The following is a 12,469-nucleotide window of genomic DNA, read 5'->3' on the forward strand; positions in this document are numbered from 1 at the left end:
ATGGCGGCGGGGGCGGGGCCAACGTCGGCGGGGCGGGGCCACCGGCGCCGCTCGAGCCGGCGGCGGCGTTTCGCTCCCGACCCCAGGTGCCGCCGGGACGCGCCATGGTGCTGCCGCCCGGTGCCCGTCGCGTCGGTCAGCGGCCGTGAGACGCTGGTTCCCAGCGGCACCGGGTGTGCCCGCACCCGAGCTGCCGCCGCTGACGCCAGGCGTGTCTTTCTGACCGGCTGCGTGGAGGAGGAGGGTGCGGGGTTGGACCAGCTGACCCGCTGAGGTCCCCTCCGAACCCGAACATTCCGTGATCGAAGTTCCGTGATTGTGAGCAGGCGCCGGTCTCCTTGACGACCTCCTGCGGCACCAACTGCCCAACCGCCGGCCGCCACTCCAGGGGCTGCATCCTGAGCCCTCCGCTCCTTCCCCTCGCCCCGCGATGGCCGCGCTCCTTCTTCACCTCCTCCTCCTCCTCCAGCTGCTCGGCTCCTGCCCCCGAGGCTCGGGGGCCCCCGCTGCCCGCCTCCAGCCGCCGCCGCTGCGGGTCACCTGCCGGGACCCCGAGGCACGGGTCTCCCAACGGTGGGACAGCAAGCGCCGGGTTTCGTGCCTGTGGAGCGGCACCGTGATGCTGCGCTACCGGCCCACACCGGGAGCCCGAGCAGAGGCGGGGAGGGAAGCGGGGCCGCTGTCCCCACCGCGCTGCTCCTGGTACTTCGGCTCGTCCTGGGTGACCGACACGTCGCGCTGGTCGGGCCAAGTCGCGGTACCGACGGGCCTCCCCCCCTCGCCCGCGGCCTCCGTCCTCCTCACGGTGCGGTGCTCCTCCACCTCCTGCCCCGCGCCCGGCTGCTCCCACCGCAACGCGACCGTCGAGGTATCGGCGCAGGACGCCCGGCTCTTCGTGCTCTGGCCTCAGGCGCAGCCACTCCGGGCCAGGCAGCCGGTAGAGCTGGGTTGGTGCTCCCGGCTGAGGAGCGAAGGTTGGCAGTACCGCTTCAGCAGCCCGGGGGGCAGCCCCGCAGCCCTCCGCCTGCCCAGCAGCCAGCACCGAGCCCCGCCGCCGCCCGCCGCCTACCCAACGGCCGAGCTGCGACGGACCTGCGCCGCCTACCACAGCTACCGCCTGACCGTCCGCTACGGCCACCACGGGCTCCACGTCGCCTCGGTCAGCGTCGAGCAGGTGCCTCAGCTGAACCTCAACCTCTCTCTCCAGGTGCAGCCCGGCCCGCTGCGGCTCCTCAGCGTCCGCTCCAGGCTCCTCAGCGTCGCTCGGCAGCCCCTCAGCCTCTCCTGGAGGCTTCAGCCCCTCACGCCGAGGACGCTGGCCTACAGGCTGGTGGACACGCAGGCCGTAGGAGGTTGGCTCCGCTCCTACGGTTCCTTTACTCTGCAGAGCAACTTCTGTGCCGTTCCCGTAACTCAGAGCCCAGGTGAGGTGGCGGTAGCCAGCATGTATTTCCACGTTGACGGAGAGAGGTTCGAGGAACTGACGGGAGATCTGCATCTACGCAACGGTACCCTGAGCCTAACCGCAGGCCGAGAAGCTCCCACCCGTGTCAACCTTCCGCTGGGGAAGACCACCTTGAGCACTCACATTGTCAGGTACCACCACGGAACATTTTACGCAACCAGAGAAAACAACAGCCCTCTTTCCGCGGACGGCCCTAACACGCACACTGTGTTCTACCAACACAAGGAGCTCTCCTACTTACTCTCCATAGAGCTGGTGGCCTTCCAGTGGTACAAGTTCAACATGCACCTTTATACGAACCAGAAGAGGGCTTTGTTTAGGCCCCTGTCAGAAAGAGACCTTGAAGTCCACGTTTTCAGCAGCGGCCGTCCTTCTTTGCCACAGAGCTTTACTTATTTAGTGTGGTTTATCCCTGCACAACACCCGATGCTACAGTGCGAGTGGACCTTCCACCTGCAGCTTTTTGGAGCGCGCAGAGACCACCTTCTCCAGAACAGCACGTACACATACAACGATCACGTCAGAAACGCCACACGTTTGGTCCGTCGCTCCGCTTTACCCTTTGATCCGGACAAATACACGGGGTTTGCGGCAAAAGTGGACTGTACCACAAGTGCACATACTCCGGCTCTTTTGGGAGTCAGAGTCAACAACTACGCTGCCAAAACCGTGGAAGCGCCGGTGGCTTGCCACCAACAAGCCTGCCACATACAAACCGTGCAGATTCAGAAACCCGTTCTCCACGCCTCTGTCCTGCGCCAGAAGAGGGCGACATCTTTTTACCTCTTTGTCAGACTGGTAGTAGACTGCAAAGTCGGTATATCCATCAAGCCGTTGTGGCGAATCTATTCCGTTCCGGACACGACCACGGTTCCCAACTGGACACAACCGATAAACTCTTCTGCGATGTACGGCGTCGATATGATCCACCTAACTGTTCCCAGTTTTACTCTAGATTACGGGCTGTACCTGTTTTATTTCACTGTCGAGGTAACCCCGATTCGGACCACAACAGTGCTCAGGGGCTCAGATCATGTTTATATTCAGATCGAGAGAAGCGATCTCAAGGCAGACATTGCAGGAGGCACGTTCCGCACAGTGGGTTTTTCTGATAACTGGACTCTGGATGGCTCTGCATCCAATGATCCCGATTCACAGGAAGGACTGAAGGGAATCACATTCACTTGGTACTGCACTAAAGAGGTGTCAGACTATAAGAACATGAAACTCAGTCCAGGGAACAGGTGCCATCCAGCCCAGCGGGATTTGAAATGGTTAACATCCTCGGGTCCAGTTCAAGCAGTGCCACCAGAATCCCTCCCAGGAAACACCGTATACTACTTCCGTCTCGTGATTCAAAAGGACACCAGGAGGAGTTACGCCGACCAAACTGTAGAGGTGCAGCCCGGCTCCCCACTCATTCTGGACGTGATGTGCCTTGAAAACTGTGGTAGCACTCTAATTCCAACGGAGAGATTTGCCTTGTCTGGAAAATGCCTAAACTGCAGAACAACCAGCCAGCCAGCCTACTACTGGACCCTTCTTTCACAAAACTCTACAGAAATTAGCTTTGACTGGTCTGCCAGAACGTCAACGGGCAGGTCTGGGGCTTACCTGTCTATACATGCTCTGACTTTCACAAAGACTGCACATCGATCCTACGTACTTCTGTTGAAAGTAACGACCTGGGATGGTAGGTCCTCAATCTACAGACACGCGTTTCAGGTCAATTCTCCTCCGACGGCTGGCGAATGTACCATCAGCCCACGCTGGGGTACAGCCTTTCTGACGAAATTTGTTGTTCAGTGCAGTGGATTTTCTGACAGCAATTCACCTCTGACATACAAAGTGATAGTAGCTTCCAATGTACCCAAAACCACCAAAGTAACTTCCGTCGAGGAAAATACATTTGGCACAATCCTGTACTTTGGTTATCGGCCTAAAACTCCTCCCTCTTTTCTCCCAGTTGGAGTGCCCTCTCAGAAGTACGCCCTGACACTTTACGTTCAAGTCCACAATTCCCTTGGGGCGTTTACCCAAGTGACTTTACAGGCCCACGTACAGAACCCACTTAACAGTCGACGGCTAGCTGTTGTGTTTCATGAACTGGTGGCCTCCGTGAACGGTTTAAGCGCACCGATGACATCTTATCTCCAGACTGGAGATTATCTTAGCGCGGGCTATTTGGCTTACCTGGCAGCCTCGGTCTTAAACTACATCAAAGGCCCACCAACTCTCCAGCTCCCTAAGGCTCAGTTTCGGGAAAGCCTGATTAGAACAGCCCTGAATATTTCAGTTGAGAGCATGATGGAAATCAACCAAGTAGTTGCTTCTCTTTCTCAAGTCACAGAGGAAGCTGACGAAGTGAACGTTACATCACAAGACCTTGCCATTGAGAAGCTGACAGAAGTAACGGGAGTGCTGAAGGTCCAGAGGAATGAGAGCCATTGGTCTGAGCAGGCAGAAATTCAGACCAGTGGAATACTAAGATGCTTGTCCAACATCCTGAGAGCCGCTCTTCTGCATCGCAGGAACATCAATGTAAGCGGAGTTAAACAAGTCTTCTCCATCATGGAAAATTTAACGGAGATAGTTTTCCAGGGCAAAGTCCCTGGAGAAACAGAAACTCTACTGGAAACAAAACACTGGAATATCACTCTGAAGAAAGACGAAACCTGGAACCTTACAAATTCTTTCTCTACCAGAAACGCCTGCAGGAATTGCTTTTATCCATCACTGAAAAAGGGAGATTATTCAGGATCACCCGATGATGCTGTGATTTCCACTGCCCTTTATGAGTTTGATGAGAACCCCTTCCCCTGGTTAGGTTACACATCAGAAATTGCAACAATGATCTTGGGGTTCAAAATGTCAGAGACAAAGGCTAATGGCGATCTCCTAGGGATCGCGCCTGAAGGAGTAGAAATTACTATTGCTAGGAAAGACAAGGAGCCTTCAACTTTTCAGTTGGCAATGGGACCCGATAAAACACAAGCTTACACAACTGGAGGATTTAGTTTTGAAGTCAACAGAAATACCAAGAGCATATACATCCAGATCCTGACGAAATTAAAAGTTGCTTTCGAGGTGCTAGTATTTACAGGTGCCAACGTCACTCGTGCTCATCCCATAGCCTCGTTTGCTGCTTTTCACAACATGCCAACAGTTGCAAGCAAAAACACGACAGCTAGCGCTGACTGTAACATTAAGGCTCCCTATATCATCTGCCTCCCAGAGTCACTGCTGACAGCCACAGCTCAAGGAAGCGATACAGACACACATAACATCTCCATCGTCTTGCTGGCACCCTATGTCGTAAGGTATCAAACGCAGAGACTGGTGACGATACACATTTTTAGTGATCAGTGCTTATTTCTGGATGGCGTTCAAAGCCTGTGGAGAGAAGACACCTGCAGGCTTGGCTCCCTGACCGACTGGCAGAGGGTACACTGTGTCTGCAATATGAAGCGGAGTCGCAGAAGTCTGTCAGTCCACACTGGGTCAAATGCATCCTCATTCAGCATCAGGTTCCTGGCAGCCAAGGTAATAGTTACCCCCAACACAGTAGATCTAGGAAAAACCCTGATAGCAGACGTATCTAAAAACCCAGTCACCCTCTTAGCAGTCATCTTTATTTTTGCCGTCTACTTTCTTTTGGCCCTCTGGGTCATGAGAAAAGACAGGGCTGACAGGGAAAGACAAGACAAGATTATAGTTCTGGCAGACAACGACCCCTTTGATAAAGTGAGCTTTTTGGTCACTTTATACACAGGCAGTCGCTGGGGAGCTGGAACCAAAGCAGATGTCTTTCTTCAGCTCATTGGCCAGAACGGCACAAGTGATGTCCATTGTTTACGGGACCCACATTTTCTGTCTTTCCAACGAGGAAGCACTGATTGCTTTCTGTTAACTGCTAAAAAAGACTTGGGAGACATTTGCTCCTTCAGGGTCTGGCACAACAACAGGGGCCCATCTCCAAGCTGGTACTTAAGCAGAGCCAAAGTTGAGAATATGTCCACCGGGAAGACCTGGTTCTTTATATGCAGGAAATGGCTTTCTCTTGACAAGGGCGATCACTTACTAGAAAGGACATTTTCTGTCACAAACCCCAAGACACCTCTGCCCAAAACTGACTATTTTTTGATTAATTTTGCCAACAGCCTGATACAGGGCCATCTGTGGCTCTCGATTTTTGCTCATGGTCTCATGGGCACTTTCAGCAGGCTCCAAAGGTTGTCTTCTTGTTTAGCAATACTGTTATTAAACTTGCTAGTTAACATTATGTTCTTTAATGCTGACAAGAGTGAAGAAGCTCCAATACACTTGAGGTATCTGAGATCAATAACAGTAGGAATTGAATGTGCTTTGCTTACCCAACCTGTGGAAATGATGATAATTGCCTTATTTAAGTATTCCTCGAAGAGACCTTCTCCTCGTGGTGTGGCTCAGACAGACCCAAAGGCAAATTCACCCCTCCTGTCTGGGTATCTTAAAAACTGGAAGGAACGTTTGCAAAAATTGTACCTTTCAGAAACTTCACCACAATCGAGAAATATTAGTCCCTCGGGGAATCTTCCTGGCGCCAGCAGCCACTCACAGAGCCCACCACATTCCAGAAAGATGGGAAGCAAGGGAGGAGCTCCCCAAACCTGGAGTAATTGCACAGTTTCTGAAAGAGACGCAAATGTGATTGAAACAGAAGAGCAGACGATCATTGCAAATTCCCCTCCAACGCCTAAGGTCTGCCAGACCAGGCCACCATCAAATTCCGATTTTAGTAATAATTATGCAGAAGAAGGGGGCAACTTTCAGAAAGAAAGGAAACCACTGAGCATTACCTCCATGCGCTTTCACAAGAGACCGCACACAGCTTTCTGTTGGTGGTGTGCCTATCTCTCGTGGGCACTAGTTATAGCTGTAACCGGGGTATCATCATTTTTCATTGTGTTATATGGTTTGTCTTACGGCTATCAGACGTCGCTAGAGTGGCTTTTGGCATCTGCAATCTCCTTCATTGAGAACGTGTGTCTCCTTTCCGTTCTAAAAACCAGTTTTTTCTCAGCTGTGAGTACAATTCATCCAAAATACTGTGAAAACATCACGTGGTTAACTCGGGGAAAGTATTCTGAGAGCAAGTTTGCTAAAGAAATGATGAGTGCTGATGAGATGCAAGAGGTGCACTTGAAACTTGCTAAAGTCAGAGGCACTAAGCAATATAAGCCTTTAGCAGCTGATGAAATTGCAAACATGCTGAAAAGGGCAAAACTTAAAGTCAAGGCATTTACTTTCATAAAAAGTTTCACCAGTCACCTTGTCTTTTTAACGCTGCTATTATATTTTGCCTATTCCACTGAGAACGCCAACAGTTTCCACTACAACCGATTCATCCATAACCAACTGTCTCCACAACTCTCCAGTGTAGATAAGCCAGAACATGTCTACGTGTGGGTGAAAGACTCGTTCTTGCCTTTGATCCACAATGACATTCAGCCAACCTTTCTTTCCGAGAGCTGGTCCAAAATCATCGGTTTGCCTAGGATGAGGCAAGTGCGGGCTAAAGGTACTGTGAAAAACTGTTTCCGTCCTCACAGCTTTGGAAATAATTCTGTGATCAGTAAAAGCCACTGTCTTCACAAATACGGTAGCGACATCCCAGAGAAAGGTGACTATGCTGGCGCTTGGACAAAGGTGGCCAACCAGTCTGCTCCCAAGGATGCCAGCGGTTATGATGGGTTCACCTACCAGCGGAACAGCACTCTGTGGATGTATTATTCATACGGAGATTTGCACACATACGGACCAGCAGGATACACATTTTACTTTTTCCCTGAAGAAGGAAGACACAACTCAACGACCAGGCTGGATGCTCTACAACAGAGCAACTGGCTTGATGAAAAAACGTGGGCTGTGATCATTGAACTAACTACATTTAACGCAGATGTAGGTCTCTTCTGCACCATTTCGGTCATATTTGAAATGTCTCATTTTGGGATCATAAAACCAAGTTTGTCAGCACACTCTTTCGCACTCCCCATTTTTCACCAGCAAACCAAAGCTCAAATGTTGATGTTCGTAGTTGTGCTTGCCTTTCTGTTCATTTACGTTGCAGATGAGCTTCACACCATAGGCCAAGAAAAGAAAGATTATATTAAAAACATTTCCAATATAAACAACTTAGGCTTAAAAATAGTATTCCTCCTTTTTGTTTTTTTAAAGGTCATAAAGTTTAAGTTAGGAGCAGATATAGTGAAGTTTTACTTACTTCATCCAAATGATTTCATTCATTTTCATGCAGTTTCTCATTTAGATCAGATTTTAAGGATTACTATGGGCTTTTTAGCATTTTTTGTCGTTTTGAAAACTCTGAAATATTCTCAGTTCTTTTACAACGTGCGCCTGGCACAAAGATCGATCTTGGCAGCCCTTCCCGGAATCTCCTCAATGGCCCTCGTGGTGCTGGTGTGCTCCTTTGTGTTTATGGCTTTTGGCTACCTTGTGTTTGGGCAGCACGAATGGAATTACAACAACATGATTCACTCAGTTCAGACCGTATTCTCTTACTGTGTCTCAGCTTTCAGAGACACCACGTTTTCATCCAACAGGTTGCTGGGTTGTCTGTTCCTAACCGCTTTCGTGTTGGTGATGATCTGTGTCCTGATCAATCTCTTCCTAGCTATCATTCTGTCTGCCTATGGAGATATGAAACAACCCGTCTATGAAGAACCATCTGATGAAGCACAAGTGGTTACTTTTGTATTGCAAAGGCTCAGAAAGATATTTTATTTTCTGATCTGTAAAACACCCAAAACCAGGGAGCCTGCCCATTTTGACATTCCACTCTATGGGCAGTCTGAGAGAAGACATCAGCGACATTTAGGACTGAAGAAGAGAAAAACAGATGGGGAAAAAATGGTTGATCTTGTCATATAAGCAAGGATTCTGTATTTAAGACTACCTTTTACTCTGCAGTATCTGCATTTTAAGTAAATGTTTGTAAATAAATGTTTTGCTTTTAAGAATGCTTTAACGTTCAACTCCTTATTAGTGATTGTGCGTAGATTTTTTTCCAGACTCTTTGGCATCAGTTTCGGTGGTACTTGTCACGGTGTGGTGGGCTGACCCCAGCTGGCAGCTCAGCCCCCACCCAGGTGCCTGCTCACCCCCACTCTGGCAGCATGGGAAGAGAACCATAGAATCACAGAATCACAGAAAGTTTTGGGTTGGAAGGGACCCCTAGAGGTCATCTAGTCCGACCGCCCCACAGCAAGCAGGGACACCGCTAACTAGATCAGGTTGCTCAGAGCCCCGTCCAGCCTGGTCTGGAATGTTTCCAGGGATGGGGCCCCCACTACCTCTCTGGGCAACCCGTTCCAGTGTTTCACCACCCTCATTGTAAAGAATTTCTTCCTTATATCTAGCCTAAACCTACCCTGTTTTACTTTAAAACCATTACCCCTCGTCCTGTCGCTGCTGTCTCTACTGAAAAGATTGTCCCCATCTTTCCTATAGGGCTCCTCTCAAGTACTGAAATGCTGCAATCAGGTCTCCCTGCAGCCTTCTCTTCTCCAGGCTGAACAAGCCCAACTCTCTCAGCCTGTCCTCATAGGAGAGGTGCTCCAGCCCTCGGATCATTTTTGTAGCCCTCCTTTGGACCCGCTCCAACAGTTCCATGTCCTTCTTGTGCTGAGGGCTCCAGAGCTGAACGCAGTACTCCAGGCGGGGTCTCACCAGAGCAGAGTACAGGGGCAGAATCACCTCTCTCAACCTGCTGGCCACGCTTCTCCTGATGCAGCCCAGGACTCGGTTGGCCCTCTGGGCTGCCAGCGCACATTGCCGGCTCATGTCCAGCCTTTCGTCTATCAGTACCCCCAAGTCCCTCTCAGCAGAGCTGCTCTCGATCCTTTCATCCCCCAGCCTGTATTGATACCGGGGATTACCCCGAGAACTGAAGGGCAGAAGTGAGAAAAATGCTCCTGGGTTGAGAGCAGCACAGTTTAAGCAGCGAAGGGGGAGAAGGCCCAAACCCACAAGCAATGCAAAAGCGGTCACTCACCACCCGCAGACCGATGCCCGGCGTGGGTGGGTGCCGCGCCGTGTGGGCGGGCAGAAAGCGGGGGGCTCTGGCTTCAGCCAGGCTGCGGCCTTCCCTTCCCCCCCCAAGTCAATTATTGTGTATTGATTGGCTCTTGGCATGGAATGTCGTGTCCTCAGAAGCGGGACTCAGCAGTGTGGCACGCCTTCGGCGCGGGCATCTTGGTATGTGCATTCGGGGGCCATCTGTGCTTTGTCCAAAGCAATCTCTGAAGCAATCTCTGGCTGCGCAGCCTCCGCGGCGCCACACAGATCACTGAGTTTACAGTGATGGGCTATCCCCCCTTACTTTTGTCTGATAAGATAAGCACCAGTTATTTACTTCTTTTGTTAGCTCTTGGGCTCTTGATGCCTCAGTCCGTTTGTCTTTTGTCTTGCATTGGACAAGTCCAGCAAGGCCATCGATTACACTTGGGCAGCTGTATTTTTATCATTCCAATCCCATGGTGCTACTGGTTTTCCCTCTTCTACTCAGCAGAGCAACGGCCTGCCTTTGATCAGGTACATTCATAAAGAGTCTGAATCGAAGCTGAACATTAATCTTTAGGTTATCCAAGCTCAGTGTTATCGTCTCAGCGTTATTTGGATTGTTGAGATTCAAAAAGGAAAAGAACAATGCTGAGGAATAACAATTCTGTACATGCACCTAAGAAATAGCTTTACACACTGTCTTTATTGGCTTACTTTCTGGTCTACTCACATGTCCTAAGTGCAGTGCTGCAGGAAACATGCCAGACACGAGGGCTTGTGCAATGGCCAGGTCTCCGCACTGTTGATGACCACATTAAGACTGTGAATCTTGCGAGGGGAGCTTTGAGAAGGCGTTCCAGTCTGTGTACACTAGGAGGCTTGTTGACAAGGTGACCAGCCGTGTTAAGACGCTTGATCTTTCCTAACATACCGTTTTTTGGTTGAGTAGAGGGGAAGAGGAAAAGGGAATACACTGACAGGCGCACACATATGTGTGTACATATGTAGACAGATAGCAGAATACCTTTTAAATATGTCTTGTACTCCATATTACTACAGAATCCAAGTTTGGTTTAAGTCCGAGAATGAGCCCGCCTTGCAGGGTGCCCTGTGCAGACAGACACCCAACTGCCTTCTGTAATATTTTGCCTGGGGCTCCCAGGAAGAATAAGGCCTTAGTCTTTCCCAAGCAGATTGCCAAATTATTAATAAATGCACTCCCTTAATACCCTGAAGCAAACAATACAGTCTCTGACATAAAGTAAGCATATTTCAGGTCACTGTAATGCTCTGTGCTAGAAGCTCCTGCATGCAAGAGGTGGGAACCTTAGCTTTGCAGCAGTGACATAACTAAGAGCACTAAAACCTTTTTATTACACACTCACACGCACTCAGCTTTGGAAGACAACCTCCAATTAAAAGCTGCACAATTGAAACGGTAACTTGACAAGGTACTGCAGTTGGCCGTGCTAAGGAGTGCCTGTCATAAAAATGGAAGGTAAAAAAATGCTTTGAGTCAGAGCACTGAGAAAAACCTAGTAGGATAACATTGAGAGGGTCACCAGTTGCTCTGATTTTGGAAGATGGATAGAAACTGCAGTATAGGACTGAAGGCAGCCACGGTGTTTGTTTTGAAGACGAAGAGAACTGTATAGCTGCTGCATTGCCTCGTGTACAACACCGGGCCGAGGAAATCAAGTCGAAAGGGCTGATACCTTTTCAGCCTCCACAGTTTCCCCATTTCAACTCTCCCCTACTGTGAAATCTACCCTTGAACACCTGGACTTATTCTCTTACAGGATTTTGGAAGAAAGCTATGTCATGAAGGATCCTTTCACCCCTGACAAGGACAAATTCCTCATCCTTGGGTCTCACTGCAGTTTGTGTAGCAGATCAGTGTGCGTTGGTACAGTAACAAGTAAAACAAGCTTCTTCAGTCATTTCTTTTTGTTCCAGTCCTGGCGACCCGTTAAAGACCGAACAGCAAAACCCCAAACAGCCTATTTTTAAGGCAAGCTGATTGTATATTCTTGTTGATTTCCCCAGATAAAGCTCTTTGTATTAAATGAAAATGATCAGCGTCTTCAAGTGTTCAGTTTACAGATGAGCACAGTCCAGCCTCACAAACACAACGAGTGCCGTTTCCCACTTTCTCAGCACATGAAAGTGCAAGGGGGATCACATAGCACTTCAAGACCTTTAGGGTTCAGTAGATCGTACTATACCAACGGTAGGTTTTTCTTCGCTAAAGGGGATATAAACATCCACGGATTGTTAGGTTTGCATCCACAGCACAGGGCTGCCGCCCCATTTGCAATAGCTAACGTAGAAAGTGAGCAGGGAGGGGAGTTGTGCAATACTGTGATAGCTCTCTGAAGAAGACTGAATTGGAGCAGCAGCTGGTAGGCAACCTGAAGCTGTGAAATCTGACTGCGGTCCAGAAAGGTGGTGTAAAATTACAGTTGTCTTAATTCCTTCTCCTCGGTGCAGAACTGGTCCCTTTGTTAGCTGTGAGTTCAAAGCAAAAATGAAGACAAGTTACTACACAGTTATCAGTGTCCGGAGGCTGTACTGTGCTTCTTTGAGGCAGTACAATGAACTAAGAAAACTTATGTTCCGCTCCTTTCCCTTGGCGGTGGGGCGGGGCCACCGGCGCCGCTCGAGCCGGCGGTGGCGTTTCGCTCCCGACTCCCGGTGCCGCCTGGACGTGCCATGGTGCTGCCGCCCGGTTGCCTGTCGCGTCGGTCAGCGGCCATGAGATGCTGGTTCCCAGCGGCACCGGGTGTGCCCGCACCCAAGCTGTCGCCACTGACGCCAAGCGTGTCTTTCTGACCGGCTGCGTGGAGGAGGAGGGTGCGGGGTTGGACCAGCTGACCCGCTGAGGTCCCCTCCGAACCCGAACGTTCCGTGATCGAACGTTCCGTGATTGTGAGCAGGCGCCGG

General features: G+C 50.3%; 1 protein-coding gene across 1 annotated transcript; it reads left to right on the forward strand.

Moving 5' to 3' along the window:
- On the forward strand, positions 1–8,499 carry LOC142361156 (polycystin family receptor for egg jelly-like). The gene is made up of 2 exons (XM_075418782.1): positions 1–244; positions 327–8,499. The coding sequence occupies exons 1-2, from the start codon at positions 1–3 to the stop codon at positions 8,393–8,395; spliced, it is 8,313 nt and encodes a 2,770-aa protein (XP_075274897.1). The 3' UTR covers positions 8,396–8,499.
- The last annotated feature ends 3,970 nt before the right edge of the window (positions 8,500–12,469 follow it).

The sequence above is a fragment of the Opisthocomus hoazin genome, chromosome 1, assembly GCF_030867145.1.
Source record: "Opisthocomus hoazin isolate bOpiHoa1 chromosome 1, bOpiHoa1.hap1, whole genome shotgun sequence".
Taxonomy (NCBI): Eukaryota; Metazoa; Chordata; class Aves; order Opisthocomiformes; family Opisthocomidae; genus Opisthocomus; species Opisthocomus hoazin.

What these genes read in the sequence shown, in the direction of transcription:
- LOC142361156 (XM_075418782.1), top strand. Translation starts at nt 1, where the DNA reads ATGGCGGCGGGGGCGGGGCCAACGTCGGCGGGGCGGGGCCACCGGCGC. An exon ending in CGGCTGCGTGGAGGAGGAGG is followed by an intron (nt 245 to 326) that starts GTGCGGGGTTGG and finishes GATTGTGAGCAG; the next exon opens with GCGCCGGTCTCCTTGACGAC.